The 20,584-nt window shown below is 41.7% G+C and overlaps 3 protein-coding genes and 1 non-coding gene across 6 annotated transcripts in view; all 4 read left to right on the top strand.

Annotated features, from left to right (window-relative positions):
* camkvl (CaM kinase-like vesicle-associated, like) overlaps positions 1-3,260 on the top strand; it is a 40,688-nt gene extending 37,428 nt beyond the window's left edge. For both annotated transcript variants that reach the window (XM_072366776.1, XM_072366777.1), the window contains one exon: positions 341-3,260. In XM_072366776.1, coding sequence (XP_072222877.1) covers positions 341-1,822 — 1,482 coding nt within the window. In that variant the 3' untranslated portion in view covers positions 1,823-3,260. The remainder of the gene's footprint in view (positions 1-340) is intronic.
* arhgef3l (Rho guanine nucleotide exchange factor (GEF) 3, like) overlaps positions 1-20,584 on the top strand; it is a 165,643-nt gene that overhangs the window by 139,398 nt on the left and 5,661 nt on the right. The gene's annotated exons all lie outside the window — the stretch shown is intronic.
* uba1 (ubiquitin-like modifier activating enzyme 1) lies at positions 4,907-20,208 on the top strand. 2 transcript variants are annotated; one of them, XM_072366187.1, is made up of 26 exons: positions 4,907-5,111; positions 8,264-8,380; positions 8,462-8,520; positions 8,612-8,780; positions 10,438-10,572; positions 10,666-10,772; positions 10,868-10,958; positions 11,057-11,189; positions 11,274-11,371; positions 11,614-11,760; positions 11,951-12,127; positions 12,361-12,468; positions 12,576-12,656; positions 12,858-13,010; positions 13,536-13,701; positions 13,812-14,008; positions 14,622-14,686; positions 14,974-15,169; positions 16,734-16,808; positions 16,942-17,131; positions 17,311-17,396; positions 17,507-17,599; positions 17,902-18,093; positions 18,427-18,528; positions 18,941-19,041; positions 19,152-20,208. In XM_072366187.1, exons 2-26 carry the CDS (start codon positions 8,264-8,266, stop codon positions 19,285-19,287), a joined length of 3,174 nt encoding a protein of 1,057 aa, XP_072222288.1. In that variant the 5' UTR covers positions 4,907-5,111; the 3' UTR covers positions 19,288-20,208. The 2 variants fall into 2 exon arrangements, with proteins under 2 accessions (XP_072222288.1, XP_072222287.1); XM_072366186.1 differs by lacking the exon at positions 4,907-5,111 and adding an exon at positions 6,534-6,765.
* Positions 18,186-18,306, top strand: LOC140272541 (small nucleolar RNA U6-53/MBII-28). The gene has a single exon (XR_011907952.1). It is a non-coding gene; the product is annotated as a small nucleolar RNA U6-53/MBII-28 (small nucleolar RNA).

The raw sequence follows: 20,584 nt of genomic DNA, 5'->3' as shown, positions 1-20,584 counted from the left end.
CTGGGGAGAGTGAGTCTTGAGATTGATTTCAACCAGGGTACAATATGTCATAGCATCCTGGAAGTAAACAACTGGCACTGACCTTTTTCTTCACCTCACACAAATCCCATCTCAGTGCTTTTTATGATAATGCTAACTCATAGTGCCTCAACAGCATTTTGTCAAACGACTGTCTCGGAAGCTTTTTTTTTTCCATAACCAACTCTGGTATCAAAGTTTTTGTTTTACTTCTAATGAGGTCATAGTCCCTATAAGTGTTTATGAAAATATAAATATACTGTAAATCAATTCTCTTCTGTGCTGCTATCCTTACCTTATTTATGTCACCTCTGTTTTGCAGAAAGCAATCCGCGTCACCACATTTATGCAACGACTGAAGAATTCAGAGGCACTGATTGACAGTTCAGCAGAGGTTCAGGGCAGTGAAGAGGTGGGAGATGGTGATGGAGGTGTTTCCCAGGTGACAAGTGATGAGGGAGAGAAGGGGACAAGTGATGGAGGGGTGACCTCAAGTAGTGTGTCTTTAGAAGTTACTGTTGAAAATACAGTGGCTGGTATGAACCAAGATAAGAACAATGTTAAAGTTGGAGAAAAACATGAGGAGGTAAAGACGACCATAGGTCCATCTGTAGGAACTTCCCCATCAGATATTCAGGACCCTCTCAGCCAATCAAATTCAGTCCCCAAACTTACACAGGACGAGCTTGATAAGACCGATGGAAAGAAAGGAGCACTTGACGGAACCAGAAAAATTGCTGACTATTTGGATCAAAATAAAGTTGTTCCAGATGTAAAACAGACCCCTGTGGTGAAGCCTGAGTCCTCAAATCTGTTAGAAAGTTCATCAGGCACTAATCTTGACAATAAACATAGATCCACTTCCCCTGATCCCAGCAGCAAACGTAAAATGGCTGCAACACTTCATGGCCCTTCGCAAACAGCATCTGCTATTGCTTCAGCCTCACCAGAGAAGAGACTAGCCACCCAAGGTGTACAGAGGGATGATACTGATGGAAGCTGGTGTCAGACACAAGTGCCTGAAGCAGTCGCAGAGAGGTCAGTTGTAGCACAAGTTACTCCAGTCATGGGGTCAGGGGCTGGGGTAGATTTAGGACTGGGGGTTAGGTTAAGGGGTGATGCTAGTCCTTTAGGTAGTAGGGATAGCAATGCCAGCAGAACAGACAGATACAGTGCTGAATTTAGCATAGCTAGAACAGGTGCTGGGCCAGGACAGGGTTGTTATGCTGCAGGCAGCTCAGCAAGTTTGGGCCGTCATGCCACACCGTACAACCCAGAAGCCATGGCTATGGGGATAGGAGGGAGTTATGGGAGTCCATACAGTTCCCTGTATACAAGTGGAGGAGGAATAGGAATGTATGGGACTGGTCTACACCATGCAGGAGGGGGGAGCAGTGCTACAAGCGATTGGCAAATGGACAGTGTGATCGAGCAGATAGAAAAACAAATGGCTGCTGTGCTTGAGAAGATTGAAGGAGACATGCCTTCCCTGCTTGAGCAAATCAGTGACTGTCCTGCTGAACCACCACGTGTCAGGAGTACACACACGTCTCCTGCCACCTCCCGCGCACGTTCCACACAGTGCTCTTCAACCTCAACCACTCCTCCACCCCTTCCCACTTCTCCAAGACCTGCGTTGCCATCGCTCCCTCACCTTGCCATCCCTCCTCCCTCTTATCCCCCACCCTCTCCACCCACACAAGCCTCACCCCAGGCTGTTGGAGAGCAGGGAGACAAGGACGGACCGAGGGGTGCTGCTAACTCCAGCCAGTCACCAAAAGCTGGAATGGGCAGAGGTCTTTGAAGCAGGCTATGGCACAAATGCAAAAGCACCCGGAACACTGGATTTACAGTTTAAACTTGAGGGTTTAATAATTCTGTCTCACCCAGATGCACCATCCACTTGCTACCCAGATGAAAAGTAACCATACAATGTGGTTTGGTTTGGTTGTGCTTTTATACCAAATGACAACCCCTATGGCGTTCTAATGGTCTCATGAGGGGAGTCAAAACAGAGTAGAATGCAACATCTCTCTGTGTGACAGCTGCAAAGATCAAATCAGATCCAGATGTGTGCCTCAATGTTCACAACAACCAAATCATACAGGAATAGCCTAGCATTTAGCACGGTTTACAAATGATCAGCCTAGAGGTGTACAAACAGTGTAATACAATTAACTGCCAGTAATAAAGGATAAGAGCTGAAGGGTTCATTTGCATTATTTTCTATCCATGTATTTTCTATAATCACTTTATCCAGTTCAAGGTTGCATGACAGAGCTTATCACAGCTACCTTTGGGCGATAGGCAGGGTTGCCAGTCCAACACAGAGCCAACACAAAGACTAACAACCAGGCACACTCACCCCTACAGTCAATTTAGAGTCACCAAACAACCTAACATGCATATTGATGGTCTGTGGGAGGAAGCTGGACTATCCTGAAAGAACCTATGCATGCACAGGGAGAACATGCAAACTTCACATAGAAAGGCCCTAGCCAAGTTTTGAAACCAGGAATGTGAGGTGACAGTGCTAACCACCAAGCCACCATATAGACCTATTCTTGACAAAGTGTAAATATATATATCTATATCTATATATAGATATAGATATAGATATATGTATAAAGACTCCTGATTATTAGTTTGTTTTTGTTTTTTCCAGGATGTAAACTTCCTCATGTCCAATGTGGTACTTTCTTCAAAGTAGCTCATTCCATTTATATATTTTAATTTATTTTATGTATGTGGCTCTTCAGTCTATTGTGAGGCTTGGAGTCACACAGTTGCACAAAAGCATTCGAAACTGAACAAATCAATCGATTCCATCGGCTGCTCGATGTCACTCATAGTATTGTGAGTTGCTACACACTCGTTGGCGGCTGAGAAAAAATATTAAGTTGCAAGATGCTGTAAAAAAGCTTTGCAATAACACTCAAACACAATTTTTTTCTTCTGTTTCAATTGTTCTACAGAAATCTAGCCCTCATACTTTGTTTTCATGTTTGTCTAGTTTTGTCAGCTCACCTATTTTGGTAATGTTAATTAAACCTTCCTGTCTATTTGCTCCAGTTTATCATACGATAATGTCCCTCTGAATTTCATTCTGCTTTTGGATGTGTGTAATACCTGATTCTGTGCTATTCTCTTGAATTAAAGCACCATTATTCTGTTCCTATGTAGACTGTACTCTGTTTGCAAGTCTTTCAATAAAAGTAATACAATTATACTGTGTTCCAAATGACTATAAATGTATGATTTCAATTAGATCAACCTTTGGGTGGAAGTTTATGTCTATGTTGTTTTTTCCTTTCTCTTTGGATCACTGCTATTGATCATGAAATAATGCAATGCCTTGCCAAACAGTTCATGGAACTTAAGATCATCATACTGTTAAACTGTTTACGTGTGATCCAGAGAGCAAACTGTTCAAATTTTTCAGATAAAGACATATCAAGGAAAGTTTCCATGAGGAAAATGTATAGTATTAAGATAGCAGCTGTTAAAGAGCCACTGATGAGCAGCAAGCAGGTGTTTGAAACTGCCGGTGCAGGATCCTCCAGAGGCTTGCAGTTTTGCATAAAGCTGTATTCCAGCCACCGCTAACCAATGCTCACAAGGAGGAATGTTTGGTACAGAGATACATGAAGACTAATTTTCAAAAAGTTTCAATCACTGATGAATGCAGTGTTACAGTGGATGATGGATGGAGTTCTTGATGGTTGGTGGGTGGCCACCATGTCCCAACAAGGCTGCAACGTCAGGTGGCTGAGGTATGTTTTGGGCTGGAATTTTAGGGAATGAGATGGTAGGCCCCTTCAGGGAGTCTGACCCCTACAAAATATGTGGCGTTTCTAACTGACCATTTCCTGCCGCGGTATAAAAAGAATCTTACTGTATTCTGCTGTAAAAGACAACAGGCCATCCCATGCTACAAAACAAAAGCAAAAAAAAAACAACAAAAAAACTATTGATTCTTTGGCTGCTATGTGTATAAAGGGAGAAAAACTCATGGTGTAGCCACCATCATCCCCCAAACTCAACTGTACTGAGAACCTGTGGAGCATTTTTAATAGAAAGAACTATGAGGGTGTGTGGCAGTGTACCTCCAAACACCAGCACTGGGAGGGAATTCTGGCATCCTCAAATGAAATGCAGCCAGAAACTATCCACGGATAATATTGCATAATAATTTGAGTAATTTACAAAAAGATACTGTTGTCATTATTGTTAGTTTTGTTCAATGAAATCCAGATTATTATAGAACCCGATATAATTGTTGATCATTAAAAAAAAAATCCTGTTCACTGTCTTTCGCACTGACTATCAAGCAAAAAATTAACAAAACAGCATATGCATAATACTTTGTAACACAATGTAAGTTGTATTTTGAATTGTTGCATTCACAGATAAATAAATGAAAGAAAATATTTAATCTAAGAACGTGTCGCCTTCAAAAGTCTTTTGCCATGAAAATTAGAGACTGAATTACGACTGTTTTATGTGTGTGTACACGTGAGCATGCTTGCACGGAACTACCCGTTACGAGATAGACTGACCGTTAACCAAAGATTTTCGCGCATGTCTTATCACGAATTTACTACAAGCCCCATATGGCATTGCGTGTGCTTTGGATTATTCCAAACTTATAAATGACGGGGGTGAAAAAATCGTACTTGTTGTAAACCGTTAGAATGCTATGTAGCCTTACAGCAGTATACAGATAAACATATTCTTTATTATTTATATATAAGGTGAAAAGTGATAATGAATTTAAATGTACTACAAATGATACAACCATTGTTGTCACTTTTTGGTGAACCCTTTGAGCCTGACCATTGGTTTTTCCTGTAACGTGCACATGTTGCTGCTTTGCTTTGCTTTCAACTGAAATAGAGTGAGGGGAAACGGTTTGGGGACAGCCGGGCAGGCAACCGTCCAGTGGAAAAAACTCACACAGAGCCCGCCAGCTTGACACATTTTTCAGTTTGCCGTCAGCGGCCGTGTTGAGTTTTAACATTATTTGTTTGGTTTCTTGCTTAAACGAAGCCGATTTTTAATACTACAGATCAGGCCGAGTAATATCGGATGTGGTAAGTTTGCACACTTGTGTAAGCTCTCGCCTTGATAACGTTAGCCAGAGCTAGTTGGCTAATGTTAGCTGGATAGCTAACAGCGGCACAAGAAGGAAAAAGTCGTTGGGTGGCTAGATAGCTTGAGAGCTAGCCGCACACATGCTAACAACTACGCAGTCGTTTGATCAGCGTTATTGGTAGTGGTTAACGTTAGTTACCGTTGGCTAACTGAACCTCTTCAGCTGTCGGCTCGGTTAACCGTCGCTAATAAGGCATTGTCACGGAAATGTTAATTTTGAATTAAGATTTGCACTTTATTGGGCGCGAGGTTGTTATCTTAATTAAAACAATGTGGTAAATAGTAGCCAGAAAGCTACTGTTGCTGCAAACATTAGATACAAGCTCTGTTGAGAGGTATACTCTGCTTAACTTGCCTCGCGGAACGCGTAACATACTGGCGAAATTTCTTTAACCTGCGTGTATTTTTGTTTGGTTGAGGTTACGGTACTACTGTTAGTTTTTTTTTTTCTTTCTTTCTTTTTAGCACAATAGTATTATAGTTATTTGAGCTTGTCAGCCTAAGCAGTCTACTTCTGACTTTTTTGGTATGGACACTTTTAAACTCAAAGAGTATGCTGGGAATCATGCTAGAATTGAAGTACGAGAACCAGGGAACCCCTCGACATGTGTACCCGACAATATGCGGCCCAGTCTTTTCCTGGGCCTTTGTCATTTGCTAGACACCCCCTCCCCCAATACTCCTCTGCAAGAAATGCTCACCCCTAACCTCGATGTGACTGAGGGCCCTGGCGCCCAGCATCACTTTAGCTTGGAAGCAGCGTACTTAAGGTTGTGCCTGGGTCATTCATTGCTTCAGCACTATCAGCAATAATTGAGAGTTCGCATAAATGGTAATCCAAATTCTTGCCCCAATATGTCGAGCATGTTACTGTGAGAAAATGTGCAACTCCGTCATACTTAATGTGTTTTTTTTCTTTCTCATAATCTATAGCGGCACGTCTAGTGTGAGCTTTGCTTGCAGTCTAGTTCCATAGCAGGATTGTTTCTCGCAGAAACGCTGCTGAGACAATGGTGCTTTTATTGTTAAATTTCGCTCAGCCTCATTAGATATCCCTATGATGTTACTTTGGAAGGATCACAGAATAGTTAGAAAATGATTTCCACGGTCCTTGTGGTAGACATGCATAGAGTGTGTCTATTCAGGTGCAAGGTGTTTTGTGCAAGACTCGCTGGAGGTCCATCAGTTCATTGTACACTATTATACATGGCATGCATCTTCTGGTAGCAGGGGCGGGATGATTGGACGGTGACAGCCAATCGGATGAGAGCCTGTCTCACCAGTGTGCTAAAAGCCACCCTTTCCTGTTGAATATTTTAACCCGTGCGTCACACGTCCTCCGCCCCTTTCTTTCCATCTGCCATTTTGGTTTTGTTCCCGTCTGCAGTCCCTAAGCCAGCAACGCAATTACATAGAGGAGACTGAGCTCAACGACATAGTGACTCGACATTATATGCAGACCATCCCAAATTTCGCACCGTGTTTAACTTCTTGGTACGAATCGTCGAATCTGTAACCATCTTTATTATTGACGACTGTACACTGCGAGAGAGGAGCGGGTTCGCATAGGGAAGGGACCGAGAAGGATTATTGGTAAGAACAGAAATCAATGAAGCACGAGTGTAGTGGCTTGTCTTCCATTTGCATAGATTTTTTTCATGTTGAACTGTAAAGTAAAATGGTGTTTTCTTGTTCGGAGATTAGACATTTAGCCTCACCAATGTAGTGACGGTGTTGTCTGCCAAATCAAACCCGATTCTCTTTTTGGGAGCAGGTTGTAACATAGCCGCAGCAGCTAGCTTGTAAAGTTGTGTTCCGCACTGTGGGCAGCGCAGGCCTAGGCAGAGCTGCTAAAGGATCGGCTGGTGTTTGCTTGCCTCTAAGTTATTAATGTTTCGACTCTGTCCACCTGCCAAACCACTTAACTGATTACTGACCGGGAAACCTGTCGAGTCGGAACCCGATTGCATGGGCCGTGGTGCTGGGACCCGCAGTTGAAGTTAATTTTTTGCTAAAAATGTCAAGCTTTGAATAAGTTGTTGACCGCTATGGTTTTGTATCGGGTTTTGCAAGCGACAGTAACAGCCGGGCGGCTCTGCTGTATCATGCCGAACGCCTTAATTTTCATTTCTAACCAGCTCGATCGTTTAGATTACAGGAAAAAAAACAGTTTTATCGACACCAATTGTAATTGTTTAATATCTGGCTCAACGTATTTTGTGATTTTTGAAATTGTGATGGCATTAATAAGCTGTCGTGTCCGACTTTGGGGGCGAAGGTAAGTTAGCTTCATTTGATGCGGAAATTGTAGCAGACAGTTTTCGCTTTGAGGTCAGTGTGCTCGAGATACTGCGGCCTTTTTCATTTCCCATGTGACTGGTTTGTCCGGATTATTGCGTTGGTCGCGATAACACTCGACAGTTTATTTCCCTTTATGATTATAGCTAGCTAGCCCTTCCTGTTATTTGTAGATGGATGTTCTTTGTTACAGCAGCACATTGTCGATCTTGTGTCCACACCTGCGAATCACTGTCTGTAGCTGGCTTTACCGCAGTGAACTTTTAATGATTCAGCTGTTTTTGTTTTTGTTGAAACATGTCGACAGTCCTTAAATACTCAATATAATAAACAATAGAAGTAGATAAACAAACAAGTGTTGTCTTTGAGTATGAAGAGAACTCATAATGCTGCTATTCATTACCCTTCTCAGGCTGGGTTGTTTTTCTAGCAGATTGCTGTTTGGCCTGCTGCCAGCCCAGCTGCTCTCTAGGCTAAATTTCCTCTCTTCTCAACTTGGATGCTCTCATAATGGAACCATAGTGATGGATAATAAAGAACATAAAATAACTGATTTTAATTAGTTTTTATTGTCTTAGGAAAACCACCTTTGGTTTGATTTACTTTATTGATTCAGCTGCTAATGCTGTCAGATTGTAATTATTAAGTGTTCTCCACTGTAAGCAAAATTATAGATAAATTATACACCATACATGTATTGGTAAAGATAAATGTTTATATGGTGATTGTGTGACGCTCTGCCTTGAATTGGATGTTGGTTGTTCTTTATCAAATCATCTTTTCACATTTCCAGATGTCCAGCTCGCCGCTGTCCAAGAAGCGTCGCTTGTCAGGAACAGAGACGAAGACGGGATCCCACTGCTCCTCCTCTAACTCTGTCAGAACTGATCTGTCCCACACACCTGCCAACGTAAGTGCAAAGCCGTTCACTGTGCTCGGCAGGTAGAACTTGTAACATAAAGTGATTGTACCACCTGCTGTCTCTCCACAGGGCATGGCTAAGAATGGCAATGATGCTGAGATTGATGAAGGCCTGTACTCCAGACAACTGTAAGCCGACAGGTTTATTTAATTTTGTTCTTTGTTTGCTTTTGTCTAACAGTGCACTATAGCACAAATGGTTCTTTCTCTTTTTGTGTAGTTATGTGTTGGGCCATGAAGCAATGAAGCGCATGCAGAACTCCAGTGTCCTCATTTCTGGCATGAGAGGTCTTGGAGTAGAGATTGCCAAGAATGTCATCCTGGGTGGAGTCAGAAGTGTCACTGTGCACGACCAAGGAGTTGCAGAATGGAGAGACCTTTCTTCTCAGGTGTGAAAACCTGTACATGCATTTGAATTTTAAAATAGTAACATTAGATATTTTTCTAAGTATGTTAAAGTCAGTGGCTCCCTTTATCATTTTGGACTTTATTTGGGATTTATGAGGCATCCAAAGTGTATCTCTTGAGTCATACACGTGCTGTATTGTTGCCATCCAAAACGAGTACTGCAGCCACCCTCACCCTTGCTATTTATGGACTGACCCAGATTTATCAGTGGATGACCTATTCCTGGGTTATAATCATAGTACAGGAAAAGCCTGTGATCTGACATCATCACAGCAAAGGAGATTGTTTTGGTCAATTAGGTAGACCTGAATTCTGATGCCTCGGTTTAAGACCAAGGTCTGCAGTATGTGTGAATAAAGCCCACAGATATTAATTCAAGAGGCTAAACGGAGATGTCTTTGTCAGTGACCTTGTCCTTTCAAATATCTCTTTTTCAGCTACTGACATTTTCCCTGTGTACATACTTATTCAAAATGAATTAAATGGTTGATTTTTGTCGTTTTTTCAATAGGAAGTGTCCTTTTATCAACCATTGAGTCTTAGACTTTTCCACAATTGGCTGAATAGGAAAACCAAGCCCAGTATTTGTCATACCTATTGCACTTTTAAGGGTTTCCTATCAAAGAATCAGCTTGAATAGCCTTGTTTTGTTATTCAAGTGTCTGCTCATCATTGTAAATACTGGTAGTCATATAGACCTCATGTACATAATGCATATATTGTGCCAAGATATCTATCAAGTCTAAATTGGGAAGCAGTTAATGGTAGCGATTAGTATTTATGATTGGGGAGGGGGCTGCGGTTTATAATTTCAGCTGTAATAAAACACAAACTCTTGTATTTTAGTTGTCATTGAATGATGATGAAACGGCAGAAACCAGTTGGCTTGCTCTGTTTGATCTGAAAAAATATGCTCCTCTGCAGTGTGTATGTGGTTGGAAAGAAGGGACGAAGCACAATGTTTGATAGCAGACCTGATTCATAAAGCTAAACTAGAAAAATAATCATACACTTTTGATAGTTTATTTAGTAACGGTCAGAAATGTATGACTATTTGTGCCCACGCTGTCACTAGTATTCATACTCTTATTCCCTCTCTGTTCATATTTGACCCCAATCATTCTGGTGTGGCCCTACTGCTTGTTTTTATTTCGTTAAACTTGCAAAATATGGTAACAACTGGTTTGTCAATCCAAGGTGCAGTGAGCCTCCACAGAATCGTTCATTTATTTATTTTTTCTTTGTCACTATATGTCTGTTATAAAATTGGTTGTTGAATATGAACTTCCACCCAGGGCTATGTTGTAAGGATACAGTTTCTTGTCCTTGTGCTAAAACACTACAAATATATACACCAATGCAATAACTTGTTTAAAAGTAACTAACTTTAAGAGCAGAGACTCAGCGGGGATGGGGACAAACAGGCAGCCCTGATCATGTTGGTCAGTGGGTACAAAGAAGCAGCAAAACCTTGTTGTTCTTACCTCAGAATAGTTGACGGCACCTTTTTTTAGGTGATAGAGCATAAATCGATCTAAAATTGTCTCTTCACATTAAATTGGGCTCATCTGCTTGTTACAGTTGATGCTAGTTTGACTCGGCACCAGTTCTTACCTGAGTTGTATATTTTTGTGGTAGTTTTACATTCGAGAGGAGGACCTGGGGAAGAACAGAGCGGAGGTGAGTCAGCTCCGTTTGGCTGAACTCAACAACTATGTTCCTGTGACTGCCTATACTGGAGCACTCACTGAAGACTACCTGACCAAGTTCCAGGTACAACTGATGCAGAACCCAAGTCCTTTTGACATTTTAGCATTCTAAAAAGGAAGAAAACGTGGCATTTTAAATCTCTTTCTTGAAACTTAGGTGGTAGTGCTGACTAATTCGACTCTGGACGAGCAAAAGCACATGGGAGAGTTCTGCCACAGCAAAGGAATCAAGCTGATCATTGCAGACACGCGTGGTCTGTTTGGGTAGGATGTAAACTCTTCTGTAGAGAACACTTTTGAGTGTACACCCAGTTGTATTTGTGTGTAAAACTTCTGCAGTATGTCTTCTTTCTTTGTAGTCAGCTGTTCTGTGACTTTGGAGAGGAAATGATAGTATATGACACTAACGGCGAGCAGCCACTTAGTGCCATGATTTCCATGATCACCAAGGTTAGTGTTTCCCTCTGGAATGTTTCTCAACGAATGTTCTGTTCTGGGGATAGATGCCGTTTTCAAAGAAGTGTTGACTTTGACAACTTTTTCTTTAGGACAATTCAGGGGTTGTGACATGTCTTGATGAGGCTCGTCATGGCTTTGAAAGTGGCGACTACGTCACTTTCACAGAGATTCAGGGGATGACCGAGCTCAATGGCTGTCAGCCAGTGGAAATTAAAGTTTTGGGTAAGATGTTTTTCTTAAGTATCATGTCTTTGTTGAGCAGTTTTTTTGTCTTTTACAAGTTAACGTGTTGCTTTCTTTGACCAGGTCCATACACCTTCAGCATCTGTGACACAACCGGCTTTACAGACTACGTGAGAGGAGGAATAGTCTCTCAGGTTAAGATGCCCAAGAAGATCAGTTTTGTAAGTCTTTTTTCCACATCAGATTATATCATGGTGACATAACAATTTTCTTTTTCCCAATACAAATTATTTCATTGTAGCTTTTTTTTTTTTTTGTATTTGCTCTTTTTCCACGTTATCGTCACTAATCAAAAGGATGTCTCCTCGCAGTCCTGGAGCCACTGCGTTATCTACTACTGTCACCAGTGGAAAATTTTAATATTGAGCCTGTCCTCACAACCGTGCGTGTCTGTCCTGTACAGAAATCCTTCTCCTCCTCCATGGCTGAGCCAGACTTCGTTATGACGGATTTTGCCAAGTTTGATCGTCCAGGGCAGCTCCATGTGGGTTTCCAGGCTGTTCATGCCTTTCAGAAGAAACACAGCCGCCTACCTACACCCTGGGCCCAGGTATGTGTCTTTCATGACAACCAGGGTTGCCTATCAGACAATCGGCTGCATCAGGTTACTTAAATAATGACGAATGAACCCAACTTTTATCACCATGCTTTGAGTGATTGCCACTCCTGTTATGTAGGAACTTCTTTAATCAAACGCAGGAGCTTATCGTATTTAAAATGCTGAGCTTTGTGTATTTCAGGCTGATGGTGATGAGCTGTTGACTTTGGCCAAGGAAGTGAACTCTGCCCAGGCAGGTTCTGCCAAAGTGGAGCAGCTGGATGAAGCTCTTATCAAAAAGATGTCATACGTTGCTGCTGGGGATCTTTCCCCTGTCAATGCTTTAATTGGAGGTGTGGCTGCACAAGAAGTGATGAAGGTCAGCAGAAAGCCTCAGAAAAATTGAAGCTGCTTGTGTAGTTCTGTAGTTTTCATACACGGTAGTTTTCAACATTATGTTGTTGTTGTAAAGTGCTGTGTAAGGCAAGCATGTGCATTATTCAGAGTTTAGGACTTATTTTACTGCTGTGTGATGATACATGTTTGGATATGCACTCTTGCTCAGTTGTTAAAGAATTCTTGGTAACAATTGTCTTTATCTTGTTCTTTTAGGCATGCACAGGAAAGTTTTCGCCTATAATGCAGTGGCTGTATTTTGATGCCCTGGAGTGCCTGTCTGAAGAGGAAGGAGTGCTGCCCACAGAGCAAGAGTGCGCTCCTGTAGGTGTTCAGTCCACATCAGATGTAGTCAGGCTATGCACAGATCCGCATCATGCTGACAACCTGTGGTCCTAAGCTTGTTTTCTGCCCCGTTGTGCTTTTCTCAGAGAAACTGTCGCTATGATGGGCAGATTGCAGTGTTTGGCACCAAGCTCCAGGATCTGCTTGCCAAACAGCGCTACTTCCTGGTGAGTTGGTATGGATGTATTTTTCTGGTAGCCAGTGCAGAGGCCGTAGTTTCAGCTTCACCAATTGATAACGGCATTTCTCTGACATTAGAACATAGTGAAATGTTTGGATTAACCCTTAAAAATTGGAGTGAATTATTGTCTGTAAAATGAAACGAGCAGTACAACCTTTGTGGATTTAATCATTTGAAATCCTTCCAGGTCGGAGCTGGTGCCATCGGTTGTGAGCTGTTGAAAAACTTTGCCATGATTGGACTGGCAGGTGGGGAGGGTGAGGTCATTGTGACTGACATGGACACCATAGAGAAATCCAATCTCAACAGGCAGTTCCTCTTCAGACCTTCAGATGTTACAGTCAGTATCTTCAGCTTTCCTCAGTAATTGAGATGCAAAGAAGCTGACATAGCTTGGCCATGTATTGATTGAATTATATTTCCCATTAGTACTGTACAAGCATATCCTTTGTATTGTAATACCTACCTCATACTCTCAGAGATGAACTACCCACAGAACCATAGCCTCGTTCATGTCTGCCTTTTTCAAGTTTGGACTGATATGCCTTCATTGTGTGATGCAGTGACCTCAAATGACTCGATACTCATCAGTATTGGAATACTGTTAGCATTACATGATGATGTTATGATAGAAATGACCTTACAGTTTACAGACTCTGTTTAAATACCTCAATAGATAAAGTTAAAAACTTTTGGTGGTTCACAGACATTAGGTCTTATGTGAATTTACCACAAAAAGCAGGCTCACCTCACTCTGACAACTGTGTAGTTTTATTGTGACTGTGTTCTGCTGGTATATGGTGATCCTGGTATTTAGTATTTTTCTTTTTCTTTCTTTCTTTTCTCTATGCATGTGTGATAATAGAAAATGAAAAGCGACACAGCTGCTGCTGCAGTGAAGCAGATGAACCCCTCCATCAGGATTACAGGTCATCAGAACAGAGTGGGCCCTGAAACGGAGAGGGTCTATGATGACGACTTCTTTGAAAGCCTTAATGGAGTTGCCAATGCACTGGACAATGTTGACGCACGTAAGACATGGACATTTAAGTAAAAACCAGTTGAGCAGTTACACTTTTAAAAGAAAAAAACCGATTTAACCTGCTTACGTTTGTTTTGTTTGTATTCCCAATGTGTTCAGGTATGTATATGGATCGGCGTTGTGTATACTACCGTAAACCTTTACTGGAGTCGGGTACTTTGGGCACCAAAGGCAATGTCCAGGTCGTCATCCCCTTCCTCACAGAGTCGTACAGCTCCAGTCAAGACCCACCTGAGAAGTCTATTCCCATCTGTACCTTGAAGAACTTTCCAAATGCAATTGAACACACTCTGCAGGTCAGTAGATGCACGTACTGAAGGACGGAGCACTGCACTTCAAATATCAGTTAACCGTCTGAAGTGGATCAAGTATCCGTCTGTTTCTATGCCATTATTGGCTTGACATAACTGTTGATACAGACAGCAGCCATAAAAAGTTCATGGCTTCATGAAATGGCTTTAATCAGGACACAATGTGTGTGTTAAATATCTAATGATAACTCAGACATTAATTTTTCATGTAACAGCGGGCAGATTCAGACTTGTAACCTGTGTTACAAAGTTACTCCGATCTCAACTCAGACTTACTGTAAATCTTCATGACTCTGATTGCATAGAATAATATGCATGAGAGATTTCTTTTATACAAGGTAAAGAATGTATACAGAAGGTTTTCAAACCACCTGTTTGTGTAACTCTACACTGTATATTTTCATTGTTTTGTGGGTTTATAATTGATTCTGTAAATACCATTTAGTTCACATCTGTATTTTTTAACTCTAGCATCTCTTTGAGAGTCATCACAATAGAAATATTAATCATGTGCTCTGGCCTCCGCTGTATATTCTTCCACTTTTTGTGGAAACGCTGCTTCTGATTTACTGATCTGCGAATGTCTTCCTCTGTCCAGTGGGCCCGTGATGAGTTTGAGGGACTATTCAAACAGCCACCAGAGAATGGCATGCAATACCTCACGTAAGTTGCTTTTCCTGTCTTTTAAGGGGAATTATTGTATTAATAATTATTAATAAAGTGACCCTGCCCATGAATTGGTAAAGTCAGCCCACAGACGGTAACTCAGTCAGTGAGTGTCAAGTGTTTTTTTTTTTTGTTTGTTTGTTTTTGTTTTTTTTTTTTAATTTCTTTTCTCTTCAGTATCAACATAATTCCCTTAGTCCTTAAGATGCAATTGTGTGAAGTTATTCAAACTAACTGAACTATGAAACAACAAATTCATTATGCGTTTATGATCCTTTTTACAGAGACCCTAAGTTCATGGAGCGTACGCTGAAGCTTCCAGGAGCTCAGCCTGTGGAGGTACTGGAAGCGGTTTACAAGTGTCTTGTCACAGATTGCCCCCACAGCTGGGCAGACTGCGTCGCCTGGGCTCGCAACCACTGGCAGTGCCAATACAGCAACAACATCCGTCAGCTACTGCACAACTTCCCCCCAGATCAGGTAAACTTGAATGTTTTATTTGAAAATCGTATGGAGCTCCCTGTAGAAAACAGATTGACTCTGATTTCATTTATTAGTTTGTGGACTCAAGTTTACAAGCCTTCTGTTCAGTGTTTTGACCATTATCATGTCTGGCTTGCCTTTTTAAGTGGGAAGTTACGAGCGAATATGGGAACTGACTGCAAACTTTTATACATACTTACTGGGTCGCAGAACGTAGCCCTGCCTGAAAGTGTAGCTTGCTCTCTATTCTTGTCCATTTTAATCTTATATGGGCCAATAATTTACAAATTGAACAGCATGCTCTATGAAATAAGATGAAACTGGCATTTTTAGACTAATATGTTTCGACCTGTTGGGTGAGGTACTTTACTTTGCTTCTTTTTCTTTTTACTTGTCCTACAAAGAACAGATTAAGAGGTACATGCCATTCATAAACTACTTGTACCCTGATTTGATACTTGATGCTGGAGATGAGGGTTGTTTTTTTTCTTTACTGTATCGTAGCTTGAATGTCGTTCTTCCTTTATAAGAAGTAAAGGCGTCTTTTGGCAACTGAGGGAGTCGCCCCCTGCTTCTCATTAGTGCAGGCTTAATGCATGTCCACATTGGATTAACTCTGTGACACGAGGCTACTTCCATCTTGAATATACAATGTATAGCAGGGATAAAATTTCACTGCTGCTTTTTGATTTGGCTGCAGGGACGGATTACTAATTTCTAAAAGAATTGAGTTGAGCTTATTGTGCATGTATCACACCATGTAAAACTGTCCTGCTGTGCACATTAAAAAGCTATTTGTGCAACCCTTAAAATTAAGATGTGGTAGGATATTTCAGTGCCACAATACAGGGCTTACGATAGTGTAAAGATGAGAAAACCCACATATTAAAGATGTTAAAATAAGGGCTACACCCTTCTGCAGGTCTAAGGTTTACATGCAACATGATCGGATTTTACATGGCTCCTTCTTGGGTCAGTATACCATCAGATGAGCAACAGCACACAACGTATTGCATTGTGTTAATATGCATTCAACAAAAACTGAGCCTGGATGCAAAAGACATCAGAAATGATCTCGTAGAATCAAATGTTGCTGCCCATCAGTCTGGGGAGACTTGTAGGGCTGGTGCAAGCAAATTTTTCTTCCATTATTCTCCTGTGGGGAATAAGACATTTAAGGCAGTTGTTGATGATCTCAGGAGTCGACCACGGGCACCTTGCAGTCACTGAGTGGAATTTGTCTGTATACCAAAAAAAAAATTCTAGTTAGATGTGAGGCCATCTGTCCAACTGCTTAAGCCTGGCTGAAAGTGGGTCATGCAACACGACAGCGAGCGCAGCAGCAACTCCACAACAGAATGGCTGGAAAAAGAGAAGAATTGAGCTTTCCAAATGACCCCAAGTCTCCTTTGGGTCATTGATTGATTCACTTACAAATGATTAACTAATTAGAAATAGGTTCATCAGTTTTTTTTTCTCTCCCCTGACATTGGATTCTCAGCTGTGGTTTGTGAAGACTCTTTCTTTGTTTTTAATATCCGAACTGATCATCTGTCCCCAGCTCACCAGCTCTGGTGCCCCCTTCTGGTCAGGACCAAAGAGGTGTCCTCACCCCTTAGAATTCAGCACTAGCAATGTAAGTTTGCCGTTTTTAATGTTTTGGGTTTTTTTGTGGGCTTTTTTTCTGGTGTATCTACTGGAAATATTATCTGCTCTTAACTTGTCAATATGATCTCAAAGTGTTGGTGTTTCTTTTATTTTATTTAAAGGACCTGCACATGGACTACGTAATCGCCGGCGCCAACCTGTTTGCTCAGATGTACGGCTTACAAGGCAGCACTGACCGTGCAGGTGTGGTCAAGATCTTGCAGGACGTCAAGGTTCCACCTTTTACCCCCCGCTCAGGGGTTAAAATCCACGTCTCTGATCAAGAACTGCAAAATAGCAATTCCTCTGTTGGTAAGACACACTTGTCCAGTGTAACATTTTAAAGTTGACCAGTTTCTCCGTGTGAGTGAGTTCAAATAAAGATTTACTCATGCAAATGCTCTTTGTTTGTAATAACTTGTGCATTGAGCCATGTATAATTATTTGTTACACCTTGGAAGTAATGCCGACATGAATGTCTTGATATGCAGATGACTCCAAACTGGAAGAGCTGAAAACCATGTTGCCTTCCTCAGAGTCTTCCCAGTTCAAACTGAACCCCATTGAGTTTGAAAAGGTTCGCCGTCTCTCTTAATAACGCCTACCAGCAATAGCACAGAGTCCACATGTTACCTGTGGGGTTTATTATATGGGTTAATGTGATGATTGTGGGCCGCGTGTTAACAGGACGACGACACCAACTTCCACATGGACTTCATAGTTGCATCCTCCAACCTGAGAGCAGAGAACTACGACATTCCTCCTGCAGACCGACACAAGGTGGGCAACATTTGCTTTAGACGTAGCCTTGTCTTAAACCAGAGTCAGACTGACTTCCTGTTTACGAGGGAAAAGTGGATTGCATCCACAGCTTGTAGCTGACAATGTGAAGAACAACCTTAAAACATTTCCAAATGCAGATAATCATTATTATTAAAACAAGACCATTCTTACAACCTGATTAAAACTCAGTTTCCTTTTAGTCTTATAGTACAGTTTGTTTGAACTTAGTTGTTTTGCTGCACTCTTAAATATATTTTTTTTTCTGGCCTATGTTGGCATTTTTTCACTGTCCAATCTAGAGCAAATTGATTGCCGGCAAGATCATTCCTGCCATTGCCACTACAACAGCTGCGGTGGTTGGCCTGGTGTGCTTGGAGCTTTACAAGATTGTCCAAGGACACACGAAGCTGGAGTCGTACAAAAATGGCTTCATGAACTTGGCCCTGCCTTTCTTTGCCTTCTCTGAGCCCATAGCTGCTCCAAAACACAAGGTAAGCACACGTGCGTCACTTGATTTTTGAGCAGTGTTTGCATGTAAATATTCACTGTTGGACAGTGATTAGATTCCAACTTGTTAATGAAACTCCAATGATGATCCAGCCATGCTAATACTGATACATCAGGCAGATGGACTTTGTCTGCCTGGATGTAAATGAGTTCAGCTGACCTTCTCACACTGATGGTGTCAGTGTGTGCTGAGGAGAAATGCAGCAAACCGTGTTCCTATCGATGAGACTGCTCTAAATGCGTTACCGCAAAGAGTTTCGTATTTGTTGTATTGTGTGCGGTGGTTGTAACAGCCATCCCTTTTGTTTGTTTTGCAGTACTATGAAATTGATTGGACGCTGTGGGATCGCTTTGAAGTCACAGGAGTGCAGTCCAATGGGGAAGAGATGACACTCCGACAGTTCCTGGATTACTTTAAAGTGCGTTGAATGAGCAAAGTCTTAATGTTGAACATGTTAGAATGAGTAGGAAGAAGCAAAACCTTTCAGAGACCTTCACCATTCTGTGTTTACTACTCTGTTGGCTTCCTGTTGATAGCTTATAGTATCTTGTCTTTACGTTACGTACATTTAAAAATGTACATAAGCTTTTACCTTAATTGTGCAGTTTGGAACTGAACCAGATTAGTGAGTTTTAAACCTTTTAGATTTTAAGAATGGAGAATTTGTGTGATCTCTCTCATGTATGATATTAATTATCTTCAGAGCTGTTTTGTTTCTGCACTATGGATGAATGTGCTCATGCACATTTATAAGCAGCTCATCCTTTTCCTTTGCCGCCGCCTCGTTTCTGGCATAAAATTGATCACTTTTTTCTTTTTTTTCTCCCCAGAATGAGCATAAGTTGGAGATCACCATGCTTTCTCAGGGAGTGTCCATGCTCTATTCGTTTTTCATGCCTGCTGCCAAACTTAAAGAGAGACTGGACCTGCCGTGAGTGCATATTTCAACCGCACATCCCTGCATCGCCCGCCTGCGACACATTTCAGGTGCATGTTGTTGTTCTTCGGGTTAAGTTGTGTAACTGGTCTGTTTTTCTGCAGGATGACTGAGATAGTGACCAAGGTGTCCAAAAAGAAGCTGGGCAAACATGTCAAGGCCCTGGTGTTTGAGCTATGCTGTAACGACCTGTCAGATGAAGATGTGGAAGTGCCCTACGTCAGATACACCATCCGCTGAGCTCTACACCGAATCCACTCACAGGAGGGTGGGAGTTGCAAGGGGGTGGTCTAGATGGGGAGCTGTAGTGGGACAGGGGTGGGTAACTCGATCTAGGTCGGCTCAATTGGATCAATCGATTTCTTTTTTCTATTTTTTTCTCTTTTTTTTAGGCCTGTGGTTTGTGTAAACCTGCGCCTGACTGTAAATAGCCCCAGTAAGCTGACTTAAGGCTCCCTTCGTCTGTTGGGGATCCAGTAGGTGCTTGGCTGTGGGAACAGGGGTGTTATTGGAGGAAGGGAGCATGTACACTGGATATCCTAATGTTTTTGGGTTAAAACCTCTACATTTCAATAAGCCTTGGTGGTCTCTCAGTTTTCCAAAGTCTCATTGTACAATAAAACAGTGCTCTTCAGCAGCCCAACGCCTGCCCTCCACTCTACCTGCTCTCTTCTCTCTAACCCTCGTCTCACAGACCTTGTCCCACAGTACAGTGTTGTTTTTTTTTTTCCCCATTTAATTTTCTCAGAAGCTGCACCTCATTAAAGAACAACAACCCAGAAGACACCGATAAGACTGAATTCAACCTTTCCTGAGTGGAAATCTAAATGTATCACACTGGCAGAATACCCTTCCCAGTCTAAGGCACCCCGACACCCTCATCAGAGCACGCTTAGGCTTTTGAGGGCCCTTGCACATGACATCAGTTTTCTCTTTATCCTCTTTATATTTCATGTGTTTTGTTCTATTTTATTTTATTTTGGGGTGGGATGGGGTGGGGGGGTAGGGTCATACAAGGCTTTGGCACACATCTGGTAGATCATAAACTCTTTCTACTTTAACTCCAAATGACAAAAAAAAAAAACTGTAAGAGCAAGGCATTAAGATATATCTTGAAGTGGGAGCACTTACTGTGATAGTGAATAAACATGTAAAAACATACATCTGTTGTGTGGGTTTTTGTTTGAAGATGTTGGCTCAATTAAAATGAATTGAAAAAAAGCTTTTGCTTGAACACTTTCACACATTTCACTGCATCGAAAATTCATGATTTTCCTGTCTGACCTGCTGTGGGCTGATGAGCAGTTTCATTATTAAAGCAGCGTATCCGGGAAGTAGAGACCGTAGCAGCTAAATGCCAAGCTGTGAAATTGCAATGGAAAAACCCTTATCAGATTTTGATAGATTTTATTTTTTTTCTCCTCTTCCTAATTCAGAGGAGATGTGGTGCCTACAGATAATTAATTCAAAAGGACACTTGAATATGTTCACTCTCACTTCCTCTTGCATGTTATGTCAGGTCGCTGTATTATCTGGT

This window comes from Leuresthes tenuis, unplaced genomic scaffold, assembly GCF_036924035.1.
Source record: "Leuresthes tenuis unplaced genomic scaffold, fLeuTen1.0.hap1 SCAF_16, whole genome shotgun sequence".
NCBI lineage: Eukaryota > Metazoa > Chordata > Actinopteri > Atheriniformes > Atherinopsidae > Leuresthes > Leuresthes tenuis.
Note: the sequence above shows the minus strand (reverse complement) of the source record. Positions and strands in the feature narration are given on the sequence as shown.